The sequence below is a fragment of the Excalfactoria chinensis genome, chromosome 2 (genome assembly GCF_039878825.1).
Source record: "Excalfactoria chinensis isolate bCotChi1 chromosome 2, bCotChi1.hap2, whole genome shotgun sequence".
NCBI classification, from domain to species: domain Eukaryota; kingdom Metazoa; phylum Chordata; class Aves; order Galliformes; family Phasianidae; genus Excalfactoria; species Excalfactoria chinensis.
The window spans coordinates 105,061,444-105,086,563 of NC_092826.1; the positions used below are offsets into that span (position 1 = coordinate 105,061,444).

A 25,120-nucleotide genomic window follows, 5' to 3' on the forward strand; every position below is an offset into this window, starting at 1 on the left:
CGGCCCGCGGCTGTCACTCAAAGCGGCGGGGCTGAGGCCGGTGGCGGCGGCGGGCGGAGAGAGAGGAGCTACGCCACAGCCCAGCGGCGGCCATTCGTGGAAAAATAGGCCGTCCCGCTCCTCCCCGCTCCGGCTGCGACCGGCCTTCTCCCCGCTACCCCCACCCCACCCTCCGCCTCCTCCTCCTCCTTCTCCTCCCCCCTAGAGCGGCGCCTCAGCGGGGCATTAATGCGGGATGAGCGGTATGTAACCCCCTCCCTCCTCCCTCCCGAGCACACCCCTCCCGCCCTCCCTCCGCTCCTCCCTCCACCCTCCATCCCCTCCATCCCGCCCTCCCGCGTCCCCCCGTTTCTTCCCCGGGTCCCCCCCCGCTCACCCCGCCCTTCCTCCCGCGCCCCCTTTCTTCTCCTCCTCCCGCCGTGCCGCCCTCCTCCGTTCCCCCTTTCTTCGCAGCCCTCCCTCCCGTGCACATCCCTCCCTCTTTCATTTCTCTTTGCCTCCCTCCTTCCTTCCCATGCACAGCCCTCCTCCTGCCCCCTGAAGCATCGACGGCCACTCAGTGGCCGATGCTTCAGGGGGCAGGAGGAGGAGGAGGGTTGTGGGTGGTTTTCTCTTGCTGTCTCCGGGAGAGGAAACCAAACCTCCCCTTTCTGGGTGTTAACTCTCCAGCCCCCATGGGTTGGGTTTCAAACCACGTTTCTTAGGACTCGGTTCTTTTGTAATAATGGTTTGCGCCGTTGTTTTTACAGAGAGATACGGGCGAGAAGCTGGGAACCAAAAAGGATACGCTTGTAGGTTTTGTTATTGTATAAATGAAGGTGAATAATTAACCTGTTACACTTGATATTTTTGCAGATCAAAAGAAGGAGGAAACTATGCCCACAGAGGGAGAGAAATCTCCCGAGGCAGAGAATAACAACAATAATAATAAAAAAGGGAAAACTGGAGGCTCACAGGTAAAGCACGCACTCCCAAATTGGGAAGTGCGCAAACTATTAGCATTAAAAATGAAGTGTTCAGCTAACAGCATTCCCTGCTGAGGGCATCTTTCTTTGGGTTGAGTGAAACCTCATCGTTGGAGTGCAGTATTTTTACTGTCTGGACGTGCTTTTTGACTATGTTATATGGTGATCAGCTGCTTTCCATGTCATAGAGGTCCTTGCAAAATTTGCCTTTATTTTAGGAAAAAAGACTGGATTGAGCAAGTGGTAGAGGTCCTGGTTGTCACATACTCATTGATCACCACTGGCTTGTATGATTATTTACAGAAACGTATACTTCCCTATTCAGAGCTGTATTGTTGGTCTCTATGCAGAAGCATGTTTTTGTCTGCTTCCTGTGTAAATCTTGATGCTTACTTCTGATGGTTAACGCTCATGCTCTTCTCCTGAATCTGTTCTGTTTTCTCTCTCTCTCTGGATAGGATTCTCAGCCTTCACCTCTCGCTTTGCTAGCAGCCACTTGCAGCAAAATAGGAACTCCTGGTGAGAATCAAGCAACTGGACAGCAGCAGATTATTATAGATCCAAATCAAGGTTTGGTGCAGCTTCAAAATCAGCCACAACAGTTAGAATTAGTAACAACTCAGCTTGCTGGAAACTCTTGGCAGCTTGTTGCTGCGTCTCCTTCTGCTTCAAAGGACAATAATGTTGCTCAACAGGGATCTTCCGTTGCCTCGAGCGCACCAAGTCCCTCCAGCAGTAACAATGGAAGTGCATCTCCTACAAAATCCAAATCGGGCAATTCTTCTGCAACAACCCCTGGACAATTTCAGGTCATTCAAGTACAAAATCCAAGTGGTAGTGTCCAATATCAAGTGATACCACAGATTCAGACAACAGAAGGTCAACAAATTCAAATTAATCCTGCAAATGCTACTGGTCTACAAGATATACAGGGTCAAATTCAGCTCATTCCTGCGGGAAATAATCAAGCTATCCTCACGGCTTCAAATAGGACAGCTTCGGGGAATATTATTGCTCAAAACCTAGCAAATCAGACAGTCCCAGTCCAAATCAGGCCTGGTGTCTCCATACCGCTGCAATTGCAAACCATTCCTGGTGCTCAGGCGCAGGTTGTGACAACTTTACCTATAAACATTGGTGGAGTAACCCTAGCGTTGCCTGTGATAAACAACATGGCAGCTGGTGGAGGGTCAGGTCAAGTTGGCCAGTCTACAGAGGGTGGAGTTTCCAATGGAAGTCAGCTTGCATCTACACCGGTTACTTCTGCTTCTGTTAGCTCAATGCCAGACTCTCCTTCTTCATCATCCACTTCTACAACTACTGCTTCAACATCTCTGACCAGCAGTGACACTTTAGTAAGCTCTGCAGAAACGGGCCAGTACACAAGCACAGCAGGCGGCAGTTCAGAGCAGCCAACGGAAGAATCTCAAACAACTGCGACAGACTCTGAAGCCCAAAGCTCCAGTCAGCTTCAGTCAAATGGATTACAGAATGTTCAGGATCAGTCAGGTTCCCTTCAGCAGGTACAGATTGTAGGTCAGCCTATTCTACAGCAGATACAGATTCAGCAGCCACAGCAGCAAATTATACAGGCCATTCCTCCACAGTCATTTCAGCTCCAGTCAGGGCAAACTATACAGACCATTCAGCAGCAGTCTTTGCAGAACGTTCAGCTGCAGGCAGTAAGTCCAACTCAGGTGCTCATCCGGGCTCCAACTTTAACACCATCAGGGCAGATCAGTTGGCAGACTGTACAGGTTCAGAATCTGCAAAGCCTTTCAAATCTTCAAGTTCAGAACGCTGGGTTACCCCAGCAACTCACCATTACCCCTGTGTCTTCAAGTGGTGGTACAACCATTGCCCAAATTGCTCCAGTGGCTGTTGCCGGTACCCCAATCACTCTGAATGCTGCCCAGCTTGCTTCAGTACCTAATCTTCAAACAGTAAGTGTTGCCAATCTGGGTGCTGCAGGTGTTCAAGTTCAAGGAGTTCCAGTTACCATTACCAGTGTTGCAGGTAAGTGGTCTGACAAAGTGTTGGGTTGGTTGGTTTTGTTGGTGTGTTTTTGAAGTGTTTGGGTTGGTTCTGTTACCGTGGTGAGAAAGCTAGACAGTTTTTAATACTTTCTATGGGCTTTTTGTAGTAGTAGTAGTGGTGGTCATAGACTTGAAATCTCTGACTTTAGCACTGAGATTCGGATTTTAAAATAGCTTGCACTTCTAAACACTGAGCTGTTTCTATCAACTGTCTTGCTAAGACAGAGGAAATGATCATTTAAGGATAGTTTATAAAGAAACTTATTGTCTTTGGGAGGGAACGTGAGACTTGAGAGATATTGCATTTAAAAAAAAATTATCTAAAACTAGCAATGCAAAGTTTTTCCAGCAATACTATTTTCTGTACATGGGGGATATAGGATGAGGAGAATGACACTGAGGGAAATCCTGCGTCATGGTGTACGTTTATAGTGAATTTCATTGTATTCTCTACTAACTCCTACAGTTGTTCTCTCGAAAGTTTGAGTTTTATAAAGAGATTGAATGGAATGAGGTGTGTGCTTACATGTCATTCCAGTGACTTAATCTTTGTTTTAAAAAACAAAAACCTTGTAACTGTATATTGATACTTGATGATGAACTTCTGATAAGTATTCTGAAATACCTATTTAGTTATGTTGGCCTAATCTTGGGGGGTAGGGAACTATGAAAAATTTCTGGGCTGGAACGGAGAACTTTGTGTAGAGCTTTATAACTAAGTCACTTTAGTGACCCGTGAGGGCAACTCTATATGTAAAATTTCCAGACTTCCAATTTAGGGTCACTCTTTGTCAGTTTGTACACTCCTTACAGGAACTCGGTTTTATTTCATATGAGAAGAAGTCTTCTATTTTATTAGTTTTAATAAACTTATTTTTTGTCTGTCAGCAACCCAACTACAATCAGTTATATTATGAAACTATAAGGAAAAGCTTCTAGTGTCCCATCTGTGTGAATAATGTGGTATCATATTGACTCTTAATCTATTTTTTTTTCTATAATCATATGCTATGACATGAGCAAAGGAAATGGTTGTGCCCTTTGGTTGAAGTACTTCTGAGGAGACTAAACGTACACTGATAACAAGAAATTTGCTGTTGGAAGAATTTTGTCAGTTATGGTGCTCTTTAACACTTAATGATATGTTGAAATACTAAGAGATGGATGCGTTAAACTTGGATGCGTTAAACTTGGTTGACTTAAGGAATGTTTTAGAAACATTAATCTGGGGTATGAGGATTAAAAGCTTGACCTTGTGTTTGGCTGTAATGCTTCAAGAAGAAATTTCAGCTCACAGGAGCTGACCAACTTCTACAAAATCCTGCAGAACACTTCGACTTGGAAAATAGTTCTTGATGGGAAAGTGCTGGTTGGCTGAAAGTAAGAAGGGTTTAGAGGAATGGAAGGCTTGCTTTGGAAGCAGGCTGGGGGGTGGCACAAAAGAAATCTTCTTATATGCTCTTAGTTGTTTGTTTTTTTCTTCTTTGCTTACTAATTGGTTACAACTGTAGCTATTCAAACAAGGTATTCTAGGTATCATCTTGGTTACCTTGACTGCACCTCTGATTGTGTGTGATGTCTTCTGGAGAATGGATTTGAAGAGCAACTTTTTACGTTCGTTGCTCTGAAAGTAATGCCTCCTATTTATGTCAATGGAACCTAACAGATAAAGTACAATAATACAATTTGACCTACAAAACATTATTTTTCAAAATAATCACCACCATTAGCTCTGCATTTCTGCCGGTGATGGACAGGAGCTTGCATACCACTCATAGAAATGATATGTGCCAATGGAAATGGCCTTCTGTTGCTGTCACCACTGCTGAAAAGCACCACCCACCACCTCACTGTGCTCACTTTCACTGTTTGGTGGCTATAGCTGTCCAGCAAGCATCAGTCATAATTTTGCTTTTGCTTCACGTGCACTTCCATGTCAGATGCCATTCTGTCAGACTGCCCTTCTGCTGCCATCTGTTGTACGTCAACAAAATGTAATGGAATATTGAAGGGAAGGCTCAGTCTCTACTGTCATACTACCAGTATCCACCTCTGATGTCATGGACCAATATAATAAATACGAGGTGTTGTTTTTGGAGCAGCCCTTGTACGTGGTCTGAGATTGACAAGGGGGAACAGTGTTAAGCTCAAAGAAGGCAGGTTTAGGTTAGACATTAAGAGACATTCTTTACTCAGAGGTAGTAAAGCACCGTAAGTAAAGTAAAGGCTGCCCAGAGAAACTATGGATGCTCCATCTCTGGAGGTGTTCAAGGCCAAGTTGGACAGTCTGATTCTAGATAGCAGCAACCCTGCCCACATCAGGGGGATTAGAGCTATATGATCTCCAAAGTCCCTCCTAACCCCAGTCATTTTATTATTCATTTTATTTTGTGATGATTTAGTTTTGTTACTGAGAATGAAGGGAGGAGAATGAATCAAGTGTAATCGTAGGGAAGTGAAGCCTTAGTCATACACGGTTTGTGTGTCAACTGAACTTAAACTGTATGACCGCTGAATTCCTTACTAACCCAGGTTAGCTACTTCTGTGGCACTTTTATGCCAGCAGCTGTGAATCTGCCAATATTTTCTCTTTATCTGAGGTTCTATTTCTCCATCCCAAGAACTGAGGTTCTAATAAAGAACTTTAAGTTATAATTTCCTTCTTTATTTATCTGTACTCACCTGTGAAACTTCCTGTTTACCATTTCTGGAGCAATGTGACACGGAAAGGAGAGTGAAGAGTATGATCTGTTTTACTGCTATATCAAGTATTCAAGAAAAGAATGGTTGTGAAATAGAAAATTAGGTACTGTGCCTGTGTTTGTCAAGTAACCATAAAAAAAAACCTTTAGCAGAGATAAAATCCACTCAGATCAATTAACTTCAGTTAACATCATCTTAATATCAAGCTTGGTACTAAGGCTTTGCAGTTAGAACTAAGGACAAAAAGGTTTCCTTGCTTTCTGAAGGAAAGAGAGGTTATTGGCTGTCTCTGAGGAAGTAAGGAAGAGAGAACTGGAGCTAGACATTGTCCAAACCAGTGAACGAAGGCAGTCAAAGCCTTAGTCTTTCTCTAAGTAGGTCTGTATCTGGGCAAAAGAAAGAGAAGAGGCGCAATTGTCCAAGCAGATCTCCAGCCACTACCAAGTACTCTTCAGCAGAGAAAGAAAAAGTACTCTCGAAATTTCTTTTGTGTGGCTCTTCATTTTAATATCCAGATTCTCAATTCTTTAAAATGCTAGAGGCATTACCTGCTTGTGCGGGAAGCCATCTGAATTGCCTCTGACTGTTTTAATGGCAGATTTTGTGCAATCCAATGAATACAGGACCCTCTGTTCTGCAGTGGTGAGACCTCAGCTGGAGTACTGTGTCCAGATGTGGAGTCCTCAGTACAGGAGAGACATAAACCTTTTGGAGTGCATCCAAAGAAGAGCTCTCCTTTGAGGACAAGCTTAGAGAGCTGGGACTGTTCAGCTTGGAGAAGGCTCTGGGGAGACCTGACTGCAGCCTGTCAGTATCTGAAGGAGGAAGGGTCTTTAGTATGATCTGTTGTGATACTACAGGGGAAAATGGTTTCAAACTAAAAGAGATTTGGATTGGTTGCAAGTAAAAAAGCTTTTTACAGTAAGGGTACTTAAGCAGTGGAACAGGTTGCACAGGGAGGTGGTGGATGCCCCATCCTTGGAGACATTCAAGGTCAGGCTGGACAAGGCACTGAGCAATATGATCTATCTGTGGGTGTCTCTGTTCATTGGACTGGATGACCTTTAAAGTTCCCTTCCAACACAAATGATTCTGTGATTCTTTAAACATGCTAAAGTCTAAACTTCTTGCCAATTGTAAAGAATAAGCTGTCTTGTTCAGGGTTATTAGCTGCCTCAGATTCATTTTTTTTGTAGTTGTTTTGTATTTTTAATTTGAAGTTTATTCTATTGTTATTGCAGAGAGCCTTCTAAAAAATAAACTGCTCAGTTAACATCTGTGGATTGATATTTCCATTTTCTTTTCTGCAGCATCTGAGCTTGTCAATGTCAACTCTTTTGTACGTTAATTGAACTTTCCAGAAGTGGATCATTTGCTACAAAGGAGCAGTGAAAGTAGGTGTTAGAAATGAGCAGTACGGAGGATGTCCAGAAAGTGTCAGGGAAGAGATTGTGAAGAATTCAATCCATCCATTGATTCAGGTGCTCTAGCTTTATTAGGAGAAAAAAAAAAGATGTTTCTCTGTCCTCTGAGCAAACCAAATTGATTCAACCAGCTGAGTTTCAGGAGATAAAAATAATAGTAAAACAACAATAAGTACGTGTCTGAAATAACTATTCTCTTATTTGTGCCGTATTTCTGTTCTATGAACATTGGTTTTCCAAATTAATTTTACAAAATGGTAATTTAAGTACCTTTCCATATTTGTTTCAGTAATAAATGAAACAATAAAGCTGTAGAGTGGCCTTGCTTGAGCGAGCAGTGACATTGAACCAAGTGACTTTCAGATGTAACTTCCTGTCTACACCACCCAAGGATTCTGTGAAGTTTTACAGGAAAATAAAATGTAGAAAGTGACATTCAAAAGAAGAATTAAAAATAGAGGGCAGCAGGGGGAGGAAGTTGGATGAGGAAGACACAGAAACTAAATATTAGAGCTTTAAAACAAGATGTGTGAACAATGATTTAGTTAAGAGTTAATCAAACCTAAATGCAGCTGTGATCACTTGAACATGCAGGGATCTATAAACACCTGCCTCGCTACGAGATTAATATTAGTTCTGTACAAAGTAAACTGCATCTTTCTGTTCTATGTGAGTTCATGTTATGTTATACACGATTCCCCGTGGAATGGGAAGTCTGTGGTGTTAATCAGAAGTAAAATAGCTAGTGACTTTCTGAGTTTGACCTGGATGAGCTTGGGTTCATGCAGGTAATAGACAATTCTCCTGCCTTTTTTCAAAGCTTATGCTGTGATAAGTGTAGATGCAAGTTTAAAAGATTCTCCCCACCTTTTAAAATAAAGTAGCCTTTGCCTTTTTAAAGCTTATTTTCAGTTCCTTCTATTTGTCAAATGTGTTAATTGATGAAAGTGATTTGTTTTAGTACTAGATGGTTCTAAGAAGAGTAGTTCATAAAGCTGTTTCCTTTTGATGAGCTAATTTACTTTATCCCTCAACACATTGATCTTGGAGTATATTTGTACTAACAGTAACATGGAATGTGAGTATTTGTGGATGCTGATTAATATGGGGTGAAATAAAACATCCAGTTTTATTAAGACCTGTTTTACTGTAAGGAATTGATGACAATTCATGTTTTGTCTGTAAGGGTTTTGTGTTCTGCCTGTTCTTATACTGGGGCCTTCAGAAGAGGTTTCAAGCTACTTTTGAACTTGTTCATTGTTTTTGCTGGCAGTAGGAGTATATGGATCCTTTCCTACTGGTATAAACAATGGCTTTAGAGAATAGCTTAATTTCTTAGGGGGAAAAAATAATAGATCAAATTTGCATTTATCTTAATTACGTTTCTTAAATATCATATAACAAAATTATTTCAGCTTTTCTTACTAAGTTGTTTTTGTTTTAAAAACATTACAGTTACAGCTTTGTTAGTTGCTTTAAAGATGAGTCACCAGATCCCACCACCTTGCAATTTAAGTCCAAGTCATTTTAAGATGGATGGTGGTGTGGCCTGAATTATGGGGATTTGGTAGTTCATTCATCAGGACAAAATGGAGGAATGACTTGTGTTCAGTGGAAGGGTTTGCTGCCTGGCACTACTGCAACTAGGCAGTTTTAAGAGGCTTCTATAAGAATATGCCATGGATTCTAAAACAGTTGTTAATGACAATGTGTGGTCAATACCAAGTGTTCTCATTAGGACATTGGAAAAAATGTTATGAGCCTCATCCTTTGCTTTCACACTGTTTAATAATGTGAATTTCTAAGGCTTCTTTTCCTTTCTTCTTGACCAACTTTAGTAGTTACACAATTTACCAGCATCTCTGTTCTCATCCTGTCTTGTATTTCTTAGATTTGTCTGCATCCATCTTGTGCTTTGTCTTAACTTTCCTTCTTTATTGACTCTTCTTGTGTGAGTCACTAATTCAGACTTGCTGTTCAGAAACAGAAGAGATTGTTTATGTATTATCATCATTCTGGTTCAGACTTTGCAAGAGAGTTTAAAGAGTGTAGTAAAATGTTTCAAATAGGAAAAAACTATGTAAGAGTAAATGCATGTAACTTAATGACTGTGAGTCAAAGGTGTTTCTAATTAAGTATTTAGTTTCTCATTATGTCTGATGTTGATTACATACAAAAGTAATCACTTTTTCCATATATTCTTCCCACTCACAAGTGATTTGATTCTCACATCTTCATGAGCCAAAAGTGCTACTTATTACACTTGATCTTTGATGTATTATTTTTCTTCTATGAACTTATCCTTTTTTTTTTTTTTTAGTCCATATAATTTTTTTTTACGCGTTCGTTACTTTTCTGCAATAAATACACTGACTTAATTGCTGTGTAAAACACCTTTTATTTTGTGTTCTCAAACTCTTCTATTACGCGGACTTAAATGATCCTTTGTACTACTCAGTCTTCTGTTATCTCATTCATTTATGTTAGTTACCAAGGAAGGGAAACGGTTTAGCCTAAAGTCCTGGAGTATTAAATCTGAAAATGTACTTTCACTTAATGAAAATGTAATCAGTGGATCTCCATGCTCATATTAGTGTGACAGTGAGTATGTATAGAGTCATAACATAGTGAGTTGCTAAGCAAGGAGGGGTAGCCATAGGCAGTGACAACATGAAAAGGGTTTAAAATAGCCATGTTATATAGAAGCAAACTGGCATATGTAATTACCCAGTGTGAAAATCAAAGGAGCTAATGGATGGTGATTGCATGAGGTTTTCAGAACAACATCCAGTGTTTCTCTGGATGCTCACTGTGGCAAACACCTTGAAAGAAACACGGGCTGCAAAACTATGGAATCTTCAGTAAGAAAGATAAGTGAGAAGAACTGATCTGTTTTCGACAAAGGCAGAAGAAATGCAGGAGTTCTGCTTAGCTTTTGCAATTTTTTAATGTTTCTTGGCTCTGGGGATGTAGTTGGGAAGAGTATCAAAACTTACTGTACTTCTTCCAAAGTCATAAAAGGTCACTTGCATCTGTTCTCAGGTTGCCTTCAGCTGAGAATGTTGCAGACCCACAGTGTTCTAAATGTTCTAGTACTGGTGTTCTTTTCAAATGCTTCAGGGTAATTAGAAACATTTAGTCTTCTAATGACTAAATTGCTTTGTTGGATTTTCTTAAACTGAAGTTGAAAATAGTGGTAGAAACAGTTTTACAATAAACTTTGCCTACTTGAACGTTTGCTGTCACTAGCAATGGTAGTTTAAAAATAAAGTATTGATATGCTGTTGTGAACTTTATGCATGAGTGCACGATCTTCCTATTCAGCTAAATGGAGAATAGTATAGTAAAAATGCCTCTGTAAGAGAACACTTATGCCTTATCTGTGAGTAGCAAGGTGTAACTTCATTGCTGCTTCCAGGGAAAGCAGGAAGGGGAGGTATTTAAAATACTTGCTTTGCTCATAACTGCAGGGTGAAATAAGTTTCTAAAGAGCTATTTCTGTGCTGTCATCTTCTAGAATTAGGTTCTAGTTCTTAAGCTTTTCGAAGAAAAGTTATTAAAACTATTTCCCTATTTTATATTCCTACAAAAATGTTACTAGTTACCAGTTCTTGCCTTACCTCTCTTATACCCTGTTGTCAGAAACGACGATATATACAGCAAGAAAATAAGTAGCTGAATTTTCTTATTCAGAAACTATCAAGCAAGCACACAATTACATGCGTACTTCACAAGTTCATCAGATTGTTAGTATTTAATCCATTTTGTTTTAAGATACTTTTGAACCCATACTAAGCCAACCTACTTGTTCATTTGTTACAGCCATATAAAGGATAGAGAAAGAAGACAGGAGAGAAGAAAAAAATATATATTAAAAATCTGATATTAATAGCTTCCTCACTGCAATGTGCATTGTTACAAAGTTGAGAAGTACTTAGCTTCACAAGATTCTCATTGTGGTAGATGTGAGAAATTGCTTCATATTATTTCAGTATATTTAAAATGGCGGATGTTAATGATGATTACTTAAAATCTAACTGTATTATGTAGTGGGACAGCATGTTTTGAGGCAGTGTTAATTTCAAGTATAAACTGTATTATTACGGAAAAACAACTAAACTTTTCAATGGTCACTAATTTTAATTTAGTTAAACTTATTAATATACTATAGCATAGTAGTCAGAACTACATATGAAATGTCATTTTTTTGGTTGTTTTGCTCTTCTGATGAAACTTTCACCAGAGCAGAAGCTCTGGACATCCATAATCTTTTGCTGAAACAGCATTGCGGCATCTGCTTATGATTGTGTGGGGTATGATTTAATGTTTTTTTCTTAAGAATGGGGTTAGGTGTGTTTATTACTGCTGATGGTTGCTCGCAGCGCTGTACACTGATCAGCTGGTCATTGGTAAGCCATTGTTATTCCAGCACGCGTTGTTAGTCTTGATAGATTGGGAGACTAAGTGTCATTCTCTTATAAAAAAGAAAATGGCTGCTTAATATCCTGTGGGAAACGGCTTGGCATGCGTGTTAGGGACTAGTCTGACTTTAATTAATTGAGTGGTTTCAGGTGTTGATGTGACCAATTTTCCCTTGAACAAAATACTGAACCCAAGAAGGTATGGGCCTTGGTTGACATGTTTTTGTGATTGGTGGAAGAAACTGTGTAAAACATCAAGCTCTTCAGTTTGTTCTGTATCAGAAAGAAAGAGATAGTAAGAGTCACTTTTACAGGGTAACAATGTGACAGAAGTACTGGCAGAACTTTCAAAGGCCTCTTTCATAGATTTACATGGCTCTTAAGATGTAGCTCTCTTGGTCCTTGCCTGATAGAGCCTAAAGGTGACAGTATAAAAAAACAAACTGGTCTTTATTGCCAATGTTGTGTTTTTTTTTTTCTGAACAGATTATCCAATACTGTCTGAGTTAGCCTAGCTTAAAGTCAGCTAACTTCATTTCTGTTGAAAGGATTTTCCACTTTCCACATATGTACCTGTTTACCAATGCCTGTTGTGCATAGAGGCACAAATATTTTTTATCTTGATCAATATAAAGATAGCATTGCATGTGACCAGAATGTTTATTTCATGGACATTAATGAATCTTCTAGTCTGGCATGGACAGGAAAACATAAAATGTTAACTAGCTAAACTATAGTTAAAAGAAAAAAAAAAAGCAACAACAAAGAAACAGAAAGGACGGGATACCGAAACTTTAACTTGTTTTTTTGTTTTGCTTTTGTTTTTTCCCTCGTCAGCCTCCTTCTGTCCTTTTAAGATTAGACTGTTGCTATTTGCATCATAATATTCAGAAGTGGAATCAAGGTGCTAAAAACAGACTTCTGAGAAATTCCAGAAAACAGTATTTTGATTTCCATATGGCAGAACTGTGTAGGATGGGTGTGTAGCTTCTTTATTGTTACAGTTAGTCAGTTATTGAGTTCTTTTAGTCAGATGGTAGAGACTGACAGCAAGCTTCTCTTTTGTCCTTTTGCTATTCATTTCAAAGTAAAGGGGAAGAGATGCAGGAAAGGATTGAGTTAAGTTCTTTTGTGGCCATGAGCTGTAGGATAATCTGGGAATTGGGATGCTGTGGTGGAATAGAGAGAGATTTTCATTAAAAGTAAACTTTAAGGGCTGTGTTTCTTGTATCTATTATTAGTTTCCATGCATCTCACCTGACGTTGTGCAGCACTGTTGGTAGTTGGATGTTACTAGTTTCCATCTGCAGAGAAATGTTCTTGAGTATTTATTCTAAATACGCTTTTTTATTTGACTATTGGTGTTTTTTTCAATAGAAAGGAAAATAAGTTTTTCGCAAACTTTAGCAGTAGGATAAGAAGATATTTTTTCTGATTCCAGCTCCTTTATTGTAAATAGAGCATGTTTTCTTTCCTGTCGAGGCCTATTAAAAACACAGCAGCAATCCAGAACAGCCAGAGTTCTTACCTTGCTTTTACTGAAAACTCTACTTGGTTGTACAATACCAAGTTTTGTGCAAATGCAGCTCCATATTTATTTTCTTACATCGTTTCTGTATAGGTCATTCTGTGTTGTATTTGACATAGCTCTTAGCTGTTTAAGGGTAATAAAGATGAAATAGGTTTTCTGTTAAATTAAAAGTAATCCTAGTGAAACTTTTTCTTCTGTTTGAAAATACTGAGGTGACTTCAGGCTGTGCTAATGCACTTGTGAGAAGCCTAACAGTTTTTCAGTTATTAAAGTACCTTCGTGAAACTTGTTAAGTACTATGTTGTCTTTGTGTTGCCAGTTTTGTGAGGAAACGTCAGTGGTAGGTGGATGGTCAGACAGGATAATCACGGAGGTCTTTTCCAACCTGGGTGATTCTATGATTCTATGAATATGATTCTTGTACAAAAAGAAAAACACTTAATATTCTTTAAGCACTGAAAACTGACAGACTTTTATCTTCTGTCTTAATACTCATAGTTTTAAGTGGTATTTTTCATAGAAGCTAAGCTTAATCTGATGCTCATCATTAATTTTTGAGTATACTATTCCATTTGATGTGGGATGAAAAGGTTCCATAGAGAAGATGCCAAGTTTGTATGAATATTGTCCAATCAGACAACAGGCAAAAGATAGAAACTTGTTGCACTGTCTCTGTAGGAAGCAGAAAAGAAAGATGTCTGTTCAGTGCTTCAGTTTGTATTGGAATTTGCATGTGCTCCTGTAACGTCTGACCACAATGTGCTGTGATAGTCCACATTTCTTAAAGTAGTCGGTTGAATCCAATTCCTTTTTCTCCATACTGCTCTACTCTAAAGATCATGTGGGTCCTTTGCATCAACACTTGTCCAGTTTCTCTCCTGGTAAATACAATGCATCATGCATAATTTCTTTGTCAAAACTTTATAAATCACTTCTTCAAGGCAAAAGATGAGGCAGCATTATCTGCATACTGTTTTAGTAATACCAAATAACATTGTCTTCTGTGTCAATACTGAAAGTCACTGTTGTCTCTCTGTCACTATTTGATTTATTAACTTAATGACTCACCGTCTCACGTTTAATTTAGAGACATGATTTTCATTTCATTCTTCAACTCAAAACCTTTCTAGTAGGCAATGTTGGGGGGGGGAAAGATTAACTGTGAAATATTGCACAGACTGCAGTTGGGATGTGCAGGGGAGAAGAGGAAATGAGCCCTCTTTCTCCCACTGCTTTGTCTTGGCAAATGTTTTAATGGATGAGTTGATGTGTCAGCTCCAAAGCAGCCTGTCATTAACTTTATTTTAGTTGTCCTGTAGTAAAATGCATTGAGTTATAAAAATCACTCGCTATCTTCTTCATTTCTAAGCTATGCAGTTAAACAGTGTTTTGAGTTTTGTTGTTGTTGTTGTTTGTTTTTGTAACAGTAATCAGTCTGACTCTTGTTACATTTTGCTAAGTGTCTCTCAGATTGTGCTGTAAGGTTCGCACTACTGTCATTAATACTGCCATCACTTTAAATGTAGAATAATAACTGGCTGCACAGCAGCAACAGGAACTCTATGCAAATTGTTATGCGGAACTGAGTACCAGAAACTAGAAGTCCCCTTAGTCTTAAATTTCTCTTCCTTCCAAGATCTGTTTTCTAAGGTTTCTGCGGATCATCAAAGTTGAAGTTTTCCCCTTCTATCCTACTTGTCTCAAAGAAAAGGCTTTTGCACTTACTACTACAAGTGAACAAGAACAGTGATAGGAATGTGTGTACAATGTGTAATAAAAGGAAATTTCTTTTGACTTGTGATGGATGACCAAGCCTAGTGACAATGATCTTCAGTTGTAAATCACCCTTTAGAAATCATTTCTTAGATAGAATGCATTAGCTTTCCTTGTCATCCAAGTTGTGTTATTTGAGCTCTTATTTTGCAAGTCAGCTTTGAAAGCTGAAGAAGTGATGCTGAAGAATATGTGATCCTGTGTGTTTTGTGATACTGGTTATTAACTGCTTGAATGTTCAAGGCTAGTGACTAAAATCATGTAGGTTTTTCTAGTTGTGAAGTCAAAAAAATGTCTATAATGTTCTTACTTTCAGTCATAATCATATGTACAATGTTTTAATGGGAAAAATTCTAACAAGAATTTGGATATCAACTGCACCTGATTTTCAACATAAATATTGTATCAGGTTGCTTTGTTTTGTTTGACCACACGACAGAATACAGTGAATACTATCCAAAAGAAACAAAATAAAATGAAGTAAGTGATGTCAGTGTTATAATATATGGCAGCATATTGTAGTAACCTCAAGTTGTGACCTGACAACATGTACAGTAAAGTTCAACCTTACACAAGTTTGGTGATTTTGTTGATCAGGAGCGTTTCACAGCTTCAGAAAAATCACCATTAAAAAAAGTCACAGGAATTTTATGAAAAGCTGTCTTCTACAAGCAAGTATAAATGTGCAGTGCCTACTTTGACAACTCATCTGTAATAACACAGATGAAGTGAAGTGTGACTTTGTTCCTTTATGTAACAGTTTGTTTAGACGACTTTCTGAAATCTGTGTTGAAACACGAGAGCTTTTTTACTGCAAGGCTTGATTATGAATGGTAAGTACAGTGATACTGAGCCTTGTGGTTTGGAGTAAGTCAGAAGGAAATAATGTTAAGAGATTTCAAAATTTTAGCTGAATTTTTAAAAGTTTTTAAGTGATGTTTTTCTGCCTACTGGCGAGTCATATAGACTGACTGCGTTGTTCTGTTCCCATGTGTATAATTATCTCAACTACCTGTTTTTTAAAATGAGCAGAGTTTTATTTACTTACTTTTTAAAAAGCTAATTTGTAACCAAGTCATCTATTCAAAACTCCTTACACATATATATGTATTTTTCCTAGAAGGTGCCTCAATTTTGTTTTTGTAGGCTAATAGCCAATTCATATCAACAGTTTTTTTTTCAATAAGCTTGATTTAAAAAAAAAAACAAAAACAAATTTCTCATGTACATTTACCATTCTTTTCCAAATTGTAAAGCCTTTTTTCATTGGGATGAGTAGAAAAATTGCGACGGTACATTCACCACGTTTTAGTTCACTTCATCTGGTTACCTGCTCTGGTACCATTCCATAGTTTGTACTGTGGTGTGTATAAGTTCTGTTTTATCTCGAGGGACAGTAGAAGCTTTGCTTATACGGGATCACAGAGTTGTGGGCATTGTGAGGGACCTCTGGAGAGCATATATATAGTCCTACCCCCCTGTTATGGTAGATTCCCTAGAGTAGATTGCAGTGTTGGGGCCTAGTAAACCTACTCCATGTCTGATGATTGCTGCAGCTTTTACCATAGCTCATTACTGCAAAAACTTTGATATTCTCCTCTAGCAAAGCAGTGCTAATATTTGTCTTCTGTTCTTCGGGTTTAAGTTCTTGAAAATTTCTTGTTTCCAGGAGTTCCAGAACTCATTGTTTTGGTCAGTCTCGTGGTCTCAAGTGACTTTCATTTCCAATATTTTTTTAAATGCTGTGTATCCTTTTTTCTTCCCTTAAGTTTAAATGTTGTAAAAGTCAAAGCCTTTGGTGTTCCATTAGTGGAACCTGGAATGTAGTTTAGAAAAATCAAAACCCTCTACCACTTAAGACTACAGTGATGTCACTTTGAGATCTAGACAAGAGCATGTTCTAATTGCTTTTGGTGGGCTTTTCTGGTGGTGTTGGTTTTTTTCTTGGAGGGGGGTGAAGATATCTAATTTTTCTTCGAAAGAGAAAACTATTTCAGTTCATCAATAGTCTACTTATTTTACTGTTGAGATTTTTAAATACAGAAGAAAAACAGATGCATTTCTTTCTTTCTTTCCTGTTTGCTGCTATTGTGCTAGCTTGTTTGGGTGCAGGAATTACAATATTGAACTTCTAGGTGTTTTCTTTGCAGGGATATATATATTTATTATGTAACTGTGCTTTGCCCAGTTATTCTTTTGCCTCATAAAGTGGAGATTTGTTCATTGAGTACTATGGTCCGGTTCTTCAAATATGACTGTGTGGTATTTTGAGTGTTTCAGAAACTTCTGTACTGATCTTAGTATGTAGAGTACAATGGACAGAAGTTTAAGGTAACTCCAAGAGCTTAATCTAGAGAAGAAAATCAACATTTACATTAGAAAATATAGCAACTTTGTTAAGAACATCTAAAGAGAAGTCATTTAATTACTCTTTAACTGAAGCAATATGGAAAATGTAATTGTTTGCCCAGCAACCTTATTTTTGTCATTTTCTGTTTTGTGTTTTCTGCTGTTGCCTTTACAGTTATTGTGAACAGCTGCTCCTGAGATGTATTGCTAAATCATGCTTAATGAATAGATTATGGCTGTAGGGTGTATAGAGTTGTTCAAGGTAGTCCTCACACGGACCATGCAAGTATTCACTGTAGAGCAAACAGCAAAGATGGAGGAAGGTTCAGGATCAGGAAAGTATGTCAGCTGTTGTGCTGAATGTTATGAAGAGATGTCAGAAGACCCTTGTGTGGCTGCTTGTCTTTTGGTTTAGGCTGAAAGTTGATTTGCATCAAATCAGTGAAACAAATAAGATTTTTAGAAATACCAGGCAGGCTTTCTCATAAATTCAGGTTGTTCAGATCCAGAAAGAATTGTGTGTTAGATTCTCCTCATTTTAGAACTAGTCGTGAAGCTAAAAAGTTTTTAAAAAGAAACCCTGTGCCATGGTTCAAACTGTACTGGAAAAGCCTGGCAACCCGGGAAATGTTGCACTGAAATTTCAGTATCAATTTAAAAAACTCAGAGGGAAAAATGAGAGAAAATGGTTAGGTTGCAGGCCTCCTTTTGTCAAGTAACACTTTGATATGGGTGGAGTCATCCCTTTAACAGAATCTGATGACAAAGAATAACTTAATGTGCTTGAAAGCACACCCGTTAGTGAGAACAATAACGGAGGCCACAATACGTATCTTCAGCTTTTGTGGTGACCATCACTAGACTGACATCTACTGTAGTGTTGGCCCTGTGGATTAAAGTTTGCAACTTGGATCTCTTCAGCACACCAAGAGAAGTTCATGCTCTGCAAAAGACTTCAAGTGAAACCAGTACCCTCTTAATTTATTTACCTTTGTCTAACTGAGAACTACAGCTGGTTTCTAATGCAAGCAATCACACGAATACATTAAGATAAGTGTTTAGATACAACAAAAACAGTCAGCTTTCTTTGATTTCAGCTGTTCATAGCACTCAGTCAACGCTGCAGCAACCTAGCAGCATGACAAGGTATCACCCCTGGACTAACACTATGTTCAGAAACTCTTGTATCCTGTTATGCCACTGACAGACACAAGTGCTAAATATTACTATTTGCATTTATACCTCAATGTTCTCCTTAACCTGCCACGTTCTCCCTCAAGGACTGCTTTCTGAAGCAGTCTGAATGTTGTTTATTTAGCTTTAATTTATGGCTGTTATGTTAGCAGTTACATGACTAAAGTAGCTGTTATTCTGTTCTGCATTGTATATGGACTGACTTGGTAGATAGACAATTTAGACTTCAGGAAGAACATTCTTCTCAGTCTTGTCCTCATGGATGACTTCTGTTACAGATTCCCGAGAAGTAAGTTGGGTTACTCAAATGAATACACTGAGTCCCATTGTCTCTAAAGGATTTCAGAGTTTTAAGTTAGTGCTTCAATACTGCAGAGTTTCAGGTCTTGGAATGCTGTTATTTTAAGAATTCGGGCTTTTTACACTCTATCAGTAAATTGTTTCTTCTTATTTCCCATTTGTATGAAGACAATGAAGTTTTGAAAATAGCAGCATATTAATATACTTTTGTCCCATTCCTCTTACTGGCAGAACTGGCATTTGGTGTTGTCGTACTGCAACTGGAAGTCATATATCTGTGTCAGATTATGTTAAATTATTTTCCTAGATCTTATCACACTGCTTAAGAAAATGTACAGTAACCTGTGGCTCAAGAAACTTCATTTCTTAGCTATGTGAGAGTACTCTTTATTTTGCTTGTAGATCAAGACAATCAACCTGCATGTCTTTGACTGAGAAAGCCGATGAGATCAATAAGCTTCTGCAATGAAACTGAATTGTTAATTCATCAAGTCAGTCTTAATTCCATTTAATTCATTCAAGCTCATTCAGCAGGCTTCTTAAAAATGTACTTCCTTCTGCAAAACAAAACAAGCTCTGCTATGCTAGCTTGTTCAAGTCTAGTCCTATAACATTTCTTTTTCTCTGAACCAAATAGGAACTTTCACAGTAGTAATTCTCCTAGAGTTTGTAGGAGAAGAAACAGTTCTTTATATATCATAAAGCTACTTTCAGATTGAGCTACTTTTGGTTTTCTGAATGTAGATGTGTTTTCTAAGGCAAATAGATTTAACAGTGCTTCTAAGATTTTGTTTTTTCATCTGAGCTTTTGAGGGGAGAAAAAGAGCACTTGTTAAACTTGTTCACGTTTCTTAATATTGTTCAGCGTTTTGTAACCTTGTACTGTTATAACAAATTATGTTAAACAGGACAATCTAAGCTAGCAGCTACACCCTCTGGTAGTACTTGCATTAAATCCAGCCATTTTTCTTTTGTTTTGTGGCTTCCCTTAGCTATAAGTGGATTTTCTTTTCTGTAAGATATATGAGGTTAATTTGTGCACTTACTGAAATGGCTGAGAAAATGTAGAATCTTTTTCATTTTACAGGTCAACAGCAAGGACAGGATGGAGTGAAAGTGCAGCAGGCTACCATAGCCCCTGTTACTGTAGCGGTAGGTGGCATTGCTAATGCAGGAATTGGTGCTGTTAGTCCTGATCAGATAACACAAGTGCAGCTGCAACAAGCTCAACAAGCTTCTGACCAGGAAGCACAACCTGGCAAGAGAACAAGAAGAGTTGCCTGCTCGTGTCCTAATTGCAGAGAGGGAGAAGGAAGGTATGTATAAATGTTATTAATGTATCTTGTCACACTTAATGTCATTTCGCCTTTTAATTTGCTTGTATACTTTTTTAGTGCTCTCTACTGTGAAGTATGTTTATATACTCCTTTTTAGACAAGGGATTATAACTATCATCATGAAGTAATTTTCTACAACAGTTAGTAGTGTTTTGGAATAAAATTACTTATCTGTTTATATTTGATCTTTTTAGAAGCAGCAATGAGCCAGGAAAAAAGAAACAACATATCTGCCATATTGAAGGATGTGGTAAAGTTTATGGCAAGACATCTCATCTTCGGGCACATCTGCGTTGGCATACTGGTGAAAGACCATTTATATGCAACTGGGTTTTTTGTGGCAAGCGATTTACAAGGAGTGATGAGTTGCAAAGGCATAGAAGAACCCACACAGGTTGGTTGGCCTTCTCTATGTATGTAATACCTTGTGTCTGGATCATAGAGGCCATGGTTAAACAGCGATATCAAAGACCTCATTAGGGTCTCTGAAAAATACTTTTAAATATAAATAAAGCAGCTCAAAATGGTAGGCTTCAGTTTTCACCAGTGCAAACTGCCCAAGAAATCAAATAAGTAAAATAATCTTCTGAAATTTCCTAGTCTAGAAAAAAATATTACCTTTTCAGTGCAGATAGCTGATATATGTTGGTTACACCCAATGAAAATTTGACAGATCTTCTTGGGTTGAACATAGACCTGGGTCTTGTTTTCTTCACTTGGATTAGATCAATCCTTAAGAAACTTGTTAATCTAGTTCATGTATCAGATTTGATGTTTTTGGGAAGTTTCCTTGATATTTCAGATGATGATAAAGGAAGCTCTCCTAACAGTTCAGATTAGAAAGGCAGACCTTTTAGAAATTAAGGATGTTATTAGCATTCATATTTTAAGCCCTCAATAAAGGTTCTTTTTGTGGGTTTTTTTTTTTTAATCCACTCAAACTTGCAGCTGCAGAAGATTGCGCTCAGAGGAAACCTGATGATATTCAAACACTGTCAGCCCTTGTTAGTATGGTGAATTTTTCTCTCAAGTTTGATTTTATACATTTTTATAAGTCAGAGTCATGGAACTCTGGGATTCAAATTTGTGTCCAAATTACATTCACATCATTATAATCTAAGTAGAAGTATGTATTTTTGTTTAATGCTATCAAGTAGCATTACTTAGTCTGTCAGATTTATGGAAGGTGAGGCAAATTCTCTTGTGATCTGAATTTCAAACTACTCACTATGTATTTAGAGCATAGCAAGTGTTGGTTAAGAATGTTTTGATAGTGAAGAATGGCTTGCCAAAATCTGAAAAGACCTGAGAATCAAGTAAGTAGAGAAGATGATGATGTATCCTTTGAAAGATATTTCAAATGTTCTATAGAGAAGGGTCTGATTGAAATGGTCGAACAGAAATTATTCTATGCTCTCTTTTGCTAACGTTTTGGTTTTGTTCTTCTTTAAAAAAGGTGAAAAGAGATTTGAGTGCCCAGAATGCTCTAAAAGGTTTATGCGAAGTGACCATCTATCGAAACATGTCAAAACTCATCAGAACAAGAAGGGTGGTGGAACAGCCCTTGCTATTGTTACCTCAGGAGAACTGGACTCTTCAGTTACTGAGGTGCTTGGTTCTCCAAGAATTGTCACTGTTGCTGCCATTTCTCAAGATTCAAACCCAGCAACCCCTAATGTTTCAACAAACATGGAAGAATTCTGAAAGGATAATCTATATGGACGCCTAGTGCTGCACTTAAGTTTACATGCCTTTCAGGAAATGGAAGTGTAAAGTGGATTACAGAGAAGGAAATTGTGTTTTCAGTCTTGACTTCTGTAAGTGTTCCAGGTTGGAGGGTCAGCATGGAAAGTGTACATTGGTGCAACAAGGCAAAATTTCAAAAATACAAACAGCGCAAATTGATGTACTGGATAAACGGATGGGGAAATATTATTTCCATACTGTACTTTTTTTAGTTATAAGTCTGTATATCATGTAATGATTTTAAATGAACTTTTCCCTTCTATTTTGGCATTGTATGTTGATGTGTTTGTAAAATCAGATAATATCAATGTAAAACAGGGTGGACCGTGACTAGGATTAATATCATTTTATGAAGGTACTTTGTTTTTAATATGAATTTGTAATATTTTCATAACATCCTTTTCCCATAAAGCACAGCAAAACTGAATATAGACTGAAGGGGAAATAGTTTAGGTTTTTGCTCAGTCCACAGTATGTGTTAGTTTATTTTGGCCGTCTTTTCTCAAGTTTTGGAGTTACTCAACTAGCAGCTGGATGATACGTGCTGTGAAGTGGATCTGAGGTGGACCTCAGATTTATTTTGACCACTACATTGTAGTAGTGCGTATAAATGACAATCAGTGAGTTCTAATTCCTCTCTTTCTTTGGAGAGCTAAGATTATGTAGAATTAGTGTATACAGTAGGAAAAAACGAAACCGTAGAAAGAGGTTAACATAAGATTTTACAAAACTAATGGTGTCTTTATGTAGGAGGAAGAATGAATATGGCAACTTTTGGGTCAATTTTTGAGTATTTCATATTTTAAACTATCAGTGGTCTTGTTTCTAACTCATAGGTAACAAATAATAAATACTCAATATTTAAATGTTTTAATTTTGTTACAATTCATGGAAATAATCAGAGAATTGTCTCCATGAGTGTTGTGAATCACTCTCCAGTATCTCCTTTCTGCGATACTAGCTATTTTCTTGTGGTTAATGTGCTGAGTTCTTTATGCTTTGACTTAATAGCCAAAGAGAAGAATTAATTACCACATTTTAACCAAAAAAAAGGCACAAGTAAACATTTTCTCTCCTTTCCCCTGAATGCTACTGTCTTTATTTTCTCTTCTTTCTTGGGCTGGTAATAAATACCTGTTACCTATCAAGTCTTATGTTGAGACTCCAAACATAAAACAAAACAGAGAAAGGGGAATACAGTTATCACTTTATTACATGGCTTTTGATGTGAAAGGTTTCTTCGTATTTTCAGATGAATCAGATCAGTAGGAATATAGAGGAAATGGAAAGCAACAGCAACAGAAATCTGCAATTCGTATGTGAAAACCCCCGCATGTAAAGGGAGGAAAGATGGCCAAATATTTCATACTCAGGATTTTGAATTATTTCCCATAGTCATAAATGTAACATTTTACACATACAGACATTTGGTGATAATACTCATGACCAGTATTTAAAAAAAAAAGAAAAAAAAAAAAAAAAAAAAAAGGTATGCCAAAATATTTTAACGTAACAAAAGGAAGTACAGTGTAAGAAAGATAAGATTTTTCTTGGTTTTTCCTGCAAATTAAAGAAGAAAGAATGTGTTCGGTAGCTGTTGGTTTGAGACACATAACAGATACCCTTTGCATTCTCTCACAAAGCTTATACTTCTCATCTGAATACTTAATCAATCTTGTGGTGTTTTGCGTATTTTTGAAGCAAGAGGAGTACCAATCGTTGTTTACACTGTGTACACTTTAGGCCAGCCCTTTGTAGCAAAATATTAACTGAGGGTATTTATACTTTCAGTTTACATTAAAAAAAGAAAAAGAAAAAAAAAAAAAAGAAAAAAAAAAAAGCTTTGAGATTAAAGAAAAACAATTTTACACTGTGGTTATAAATTTCAAGTTTCTTAAAGCTTTTGTAGACTTGTAACAGTCTTTAAATTTTAGTTGGGTTTTGTACATTTTTTTGTATATTTTATTTAAAGTACTCTTAACTGATGTATCTGGGCTCAAAACATCAGACTCAATTAGATGTTACATTTAATACAGATGAACATTAGGTAGTATTAACTGTTAATTTTATGATATAGGAAATGAAATGTCAAATATATATTTTATCATTATGCTTCACAATCAGTGCTATACGTTTCTTTATGCAAAGAAGAGCTTTCCTAATGTTGTTACCATGTTTCCTAGAGGTTAACGATTTTTGTAAACCGAAGTTACGACCATTCTACACAACCATTTCACATATAATTTTTCCACGCATACTTACGTATGCTGATAGGAAACTGAAGTCCTTTTGAATTGACGACGAATCCCTAATCTAGAAGTATCAAAACCTAACTCTAGTTGGCTTCCGAGTATCTAAAGTACGTTAACTTGTGTTAGCAGGTGCACATTTTACCACTGGAATTAGAAGCATTTTGACGGTCTGTTCTGCAAAGCATTCTGAATCCACTTTTCTATCTTAAAAGGATCGTAAATGTCAGTGTCCCTTATTTGACTCGGTGGGATATAGCTGTTGTAAGTAATAGGGCACAGATGTGCAGTTGTATCTTGTTTAATGGCATTTCACTGTTCATTCCCTTTGCCACCGTTAAAAATTTTGCTTTGTTGTAATTATCAGTGCAAAGTGTATTTACCATGGTAGAACTCCGGTGTTAGGATAGTTTTTTTCTTACAATATGATTTATTTGGTTAGATTTGTGTATGTGTTGCCGATTACATTAGAAATTGGTGTTAAGTCATTATTTATCACATTCTTTCATGAGAGCAGTAATAAAAGTGTGTAATCTAGGAGAAAAAAAGTTAATTTGTCAAAGTTAGGTAAGCATGATGTTTAGGTCCTATTTTTCAATTTTATAACTGTTTTACTGCAACAATATTTGTATTTAAGTCTTCATTTTAATGCCTTGTGGTGTTTTTTTGTTTGTTTGTTTTTTTTAATGCATGTCACTGAATTGTCATCCCGCAAGAATTGATGTGCAGCATAGGGTGTTAAATCTACATAATGATTTTGAAACAAGAAAAAATAGTTGATGGTTAAAAAACAAAACAAAACAAAAAAAAATGTAAATGTTTTTCAAAAATTCCTTATAAAAAGTTTTGTAGTAATATTTCACTTGTAAATTTTTCTAAGAAAAAACATGGAAAAGGAAAAAAATGAGAAGAGTTAACATTTCCCCACATCTAGAATTTAGAACTTAATTCTGCCAGCAAAGCCTGTAAGGCATTAATTTGACACTTTTACAATGCTGATTTGTATGATTTTTTTGGTGGGTTTGGAACTAAAATCATGTACAAGTTGTTGCCTGCAATAACGTTTTGCAAGTAACCTATTAAAATTCCCTT

The 25,120-nt window shown here is 37.4% G+C and overlaps 1 protein-coding gene across 2 annotated transcripts; it reads left to right on the forward strand.

Annotated features, from left to right (window-relative positions):
• The first annotated feature begins 15 nt into the window (after positions 1-15).
• On the forward strand, positions 16-25,120 carry SP4 (Sp4 transcription factor). Of its 2 annotated transcripts, XM_072329614.1 has the most exons (6): positions 16-242; positions 856-956; positions 1,424-2,981; positions 19,784-20,012; positions 20,228-20,427; positions 21,490-25,120. In XM_072329614.1, exons 1-6 carry the CDS (start codon positions 236-238, stop codon positions 21,735-21,737), a joined length of 2,343 nt encoding a protein of 780 aa, XP_072185715.1. In that variant the 5' UTR covers positions 16-235; the 3' UTR covers positions 21,738-25,120. The 2 variants fall into 2 exon arrangements, with proteins under 2 accessions (XP_072185715.1, XP_072185716.1); XM_072329615.1 differs by lacking the exons at positions 16-242; positions 856-956 and adding an exon at positions 766-791.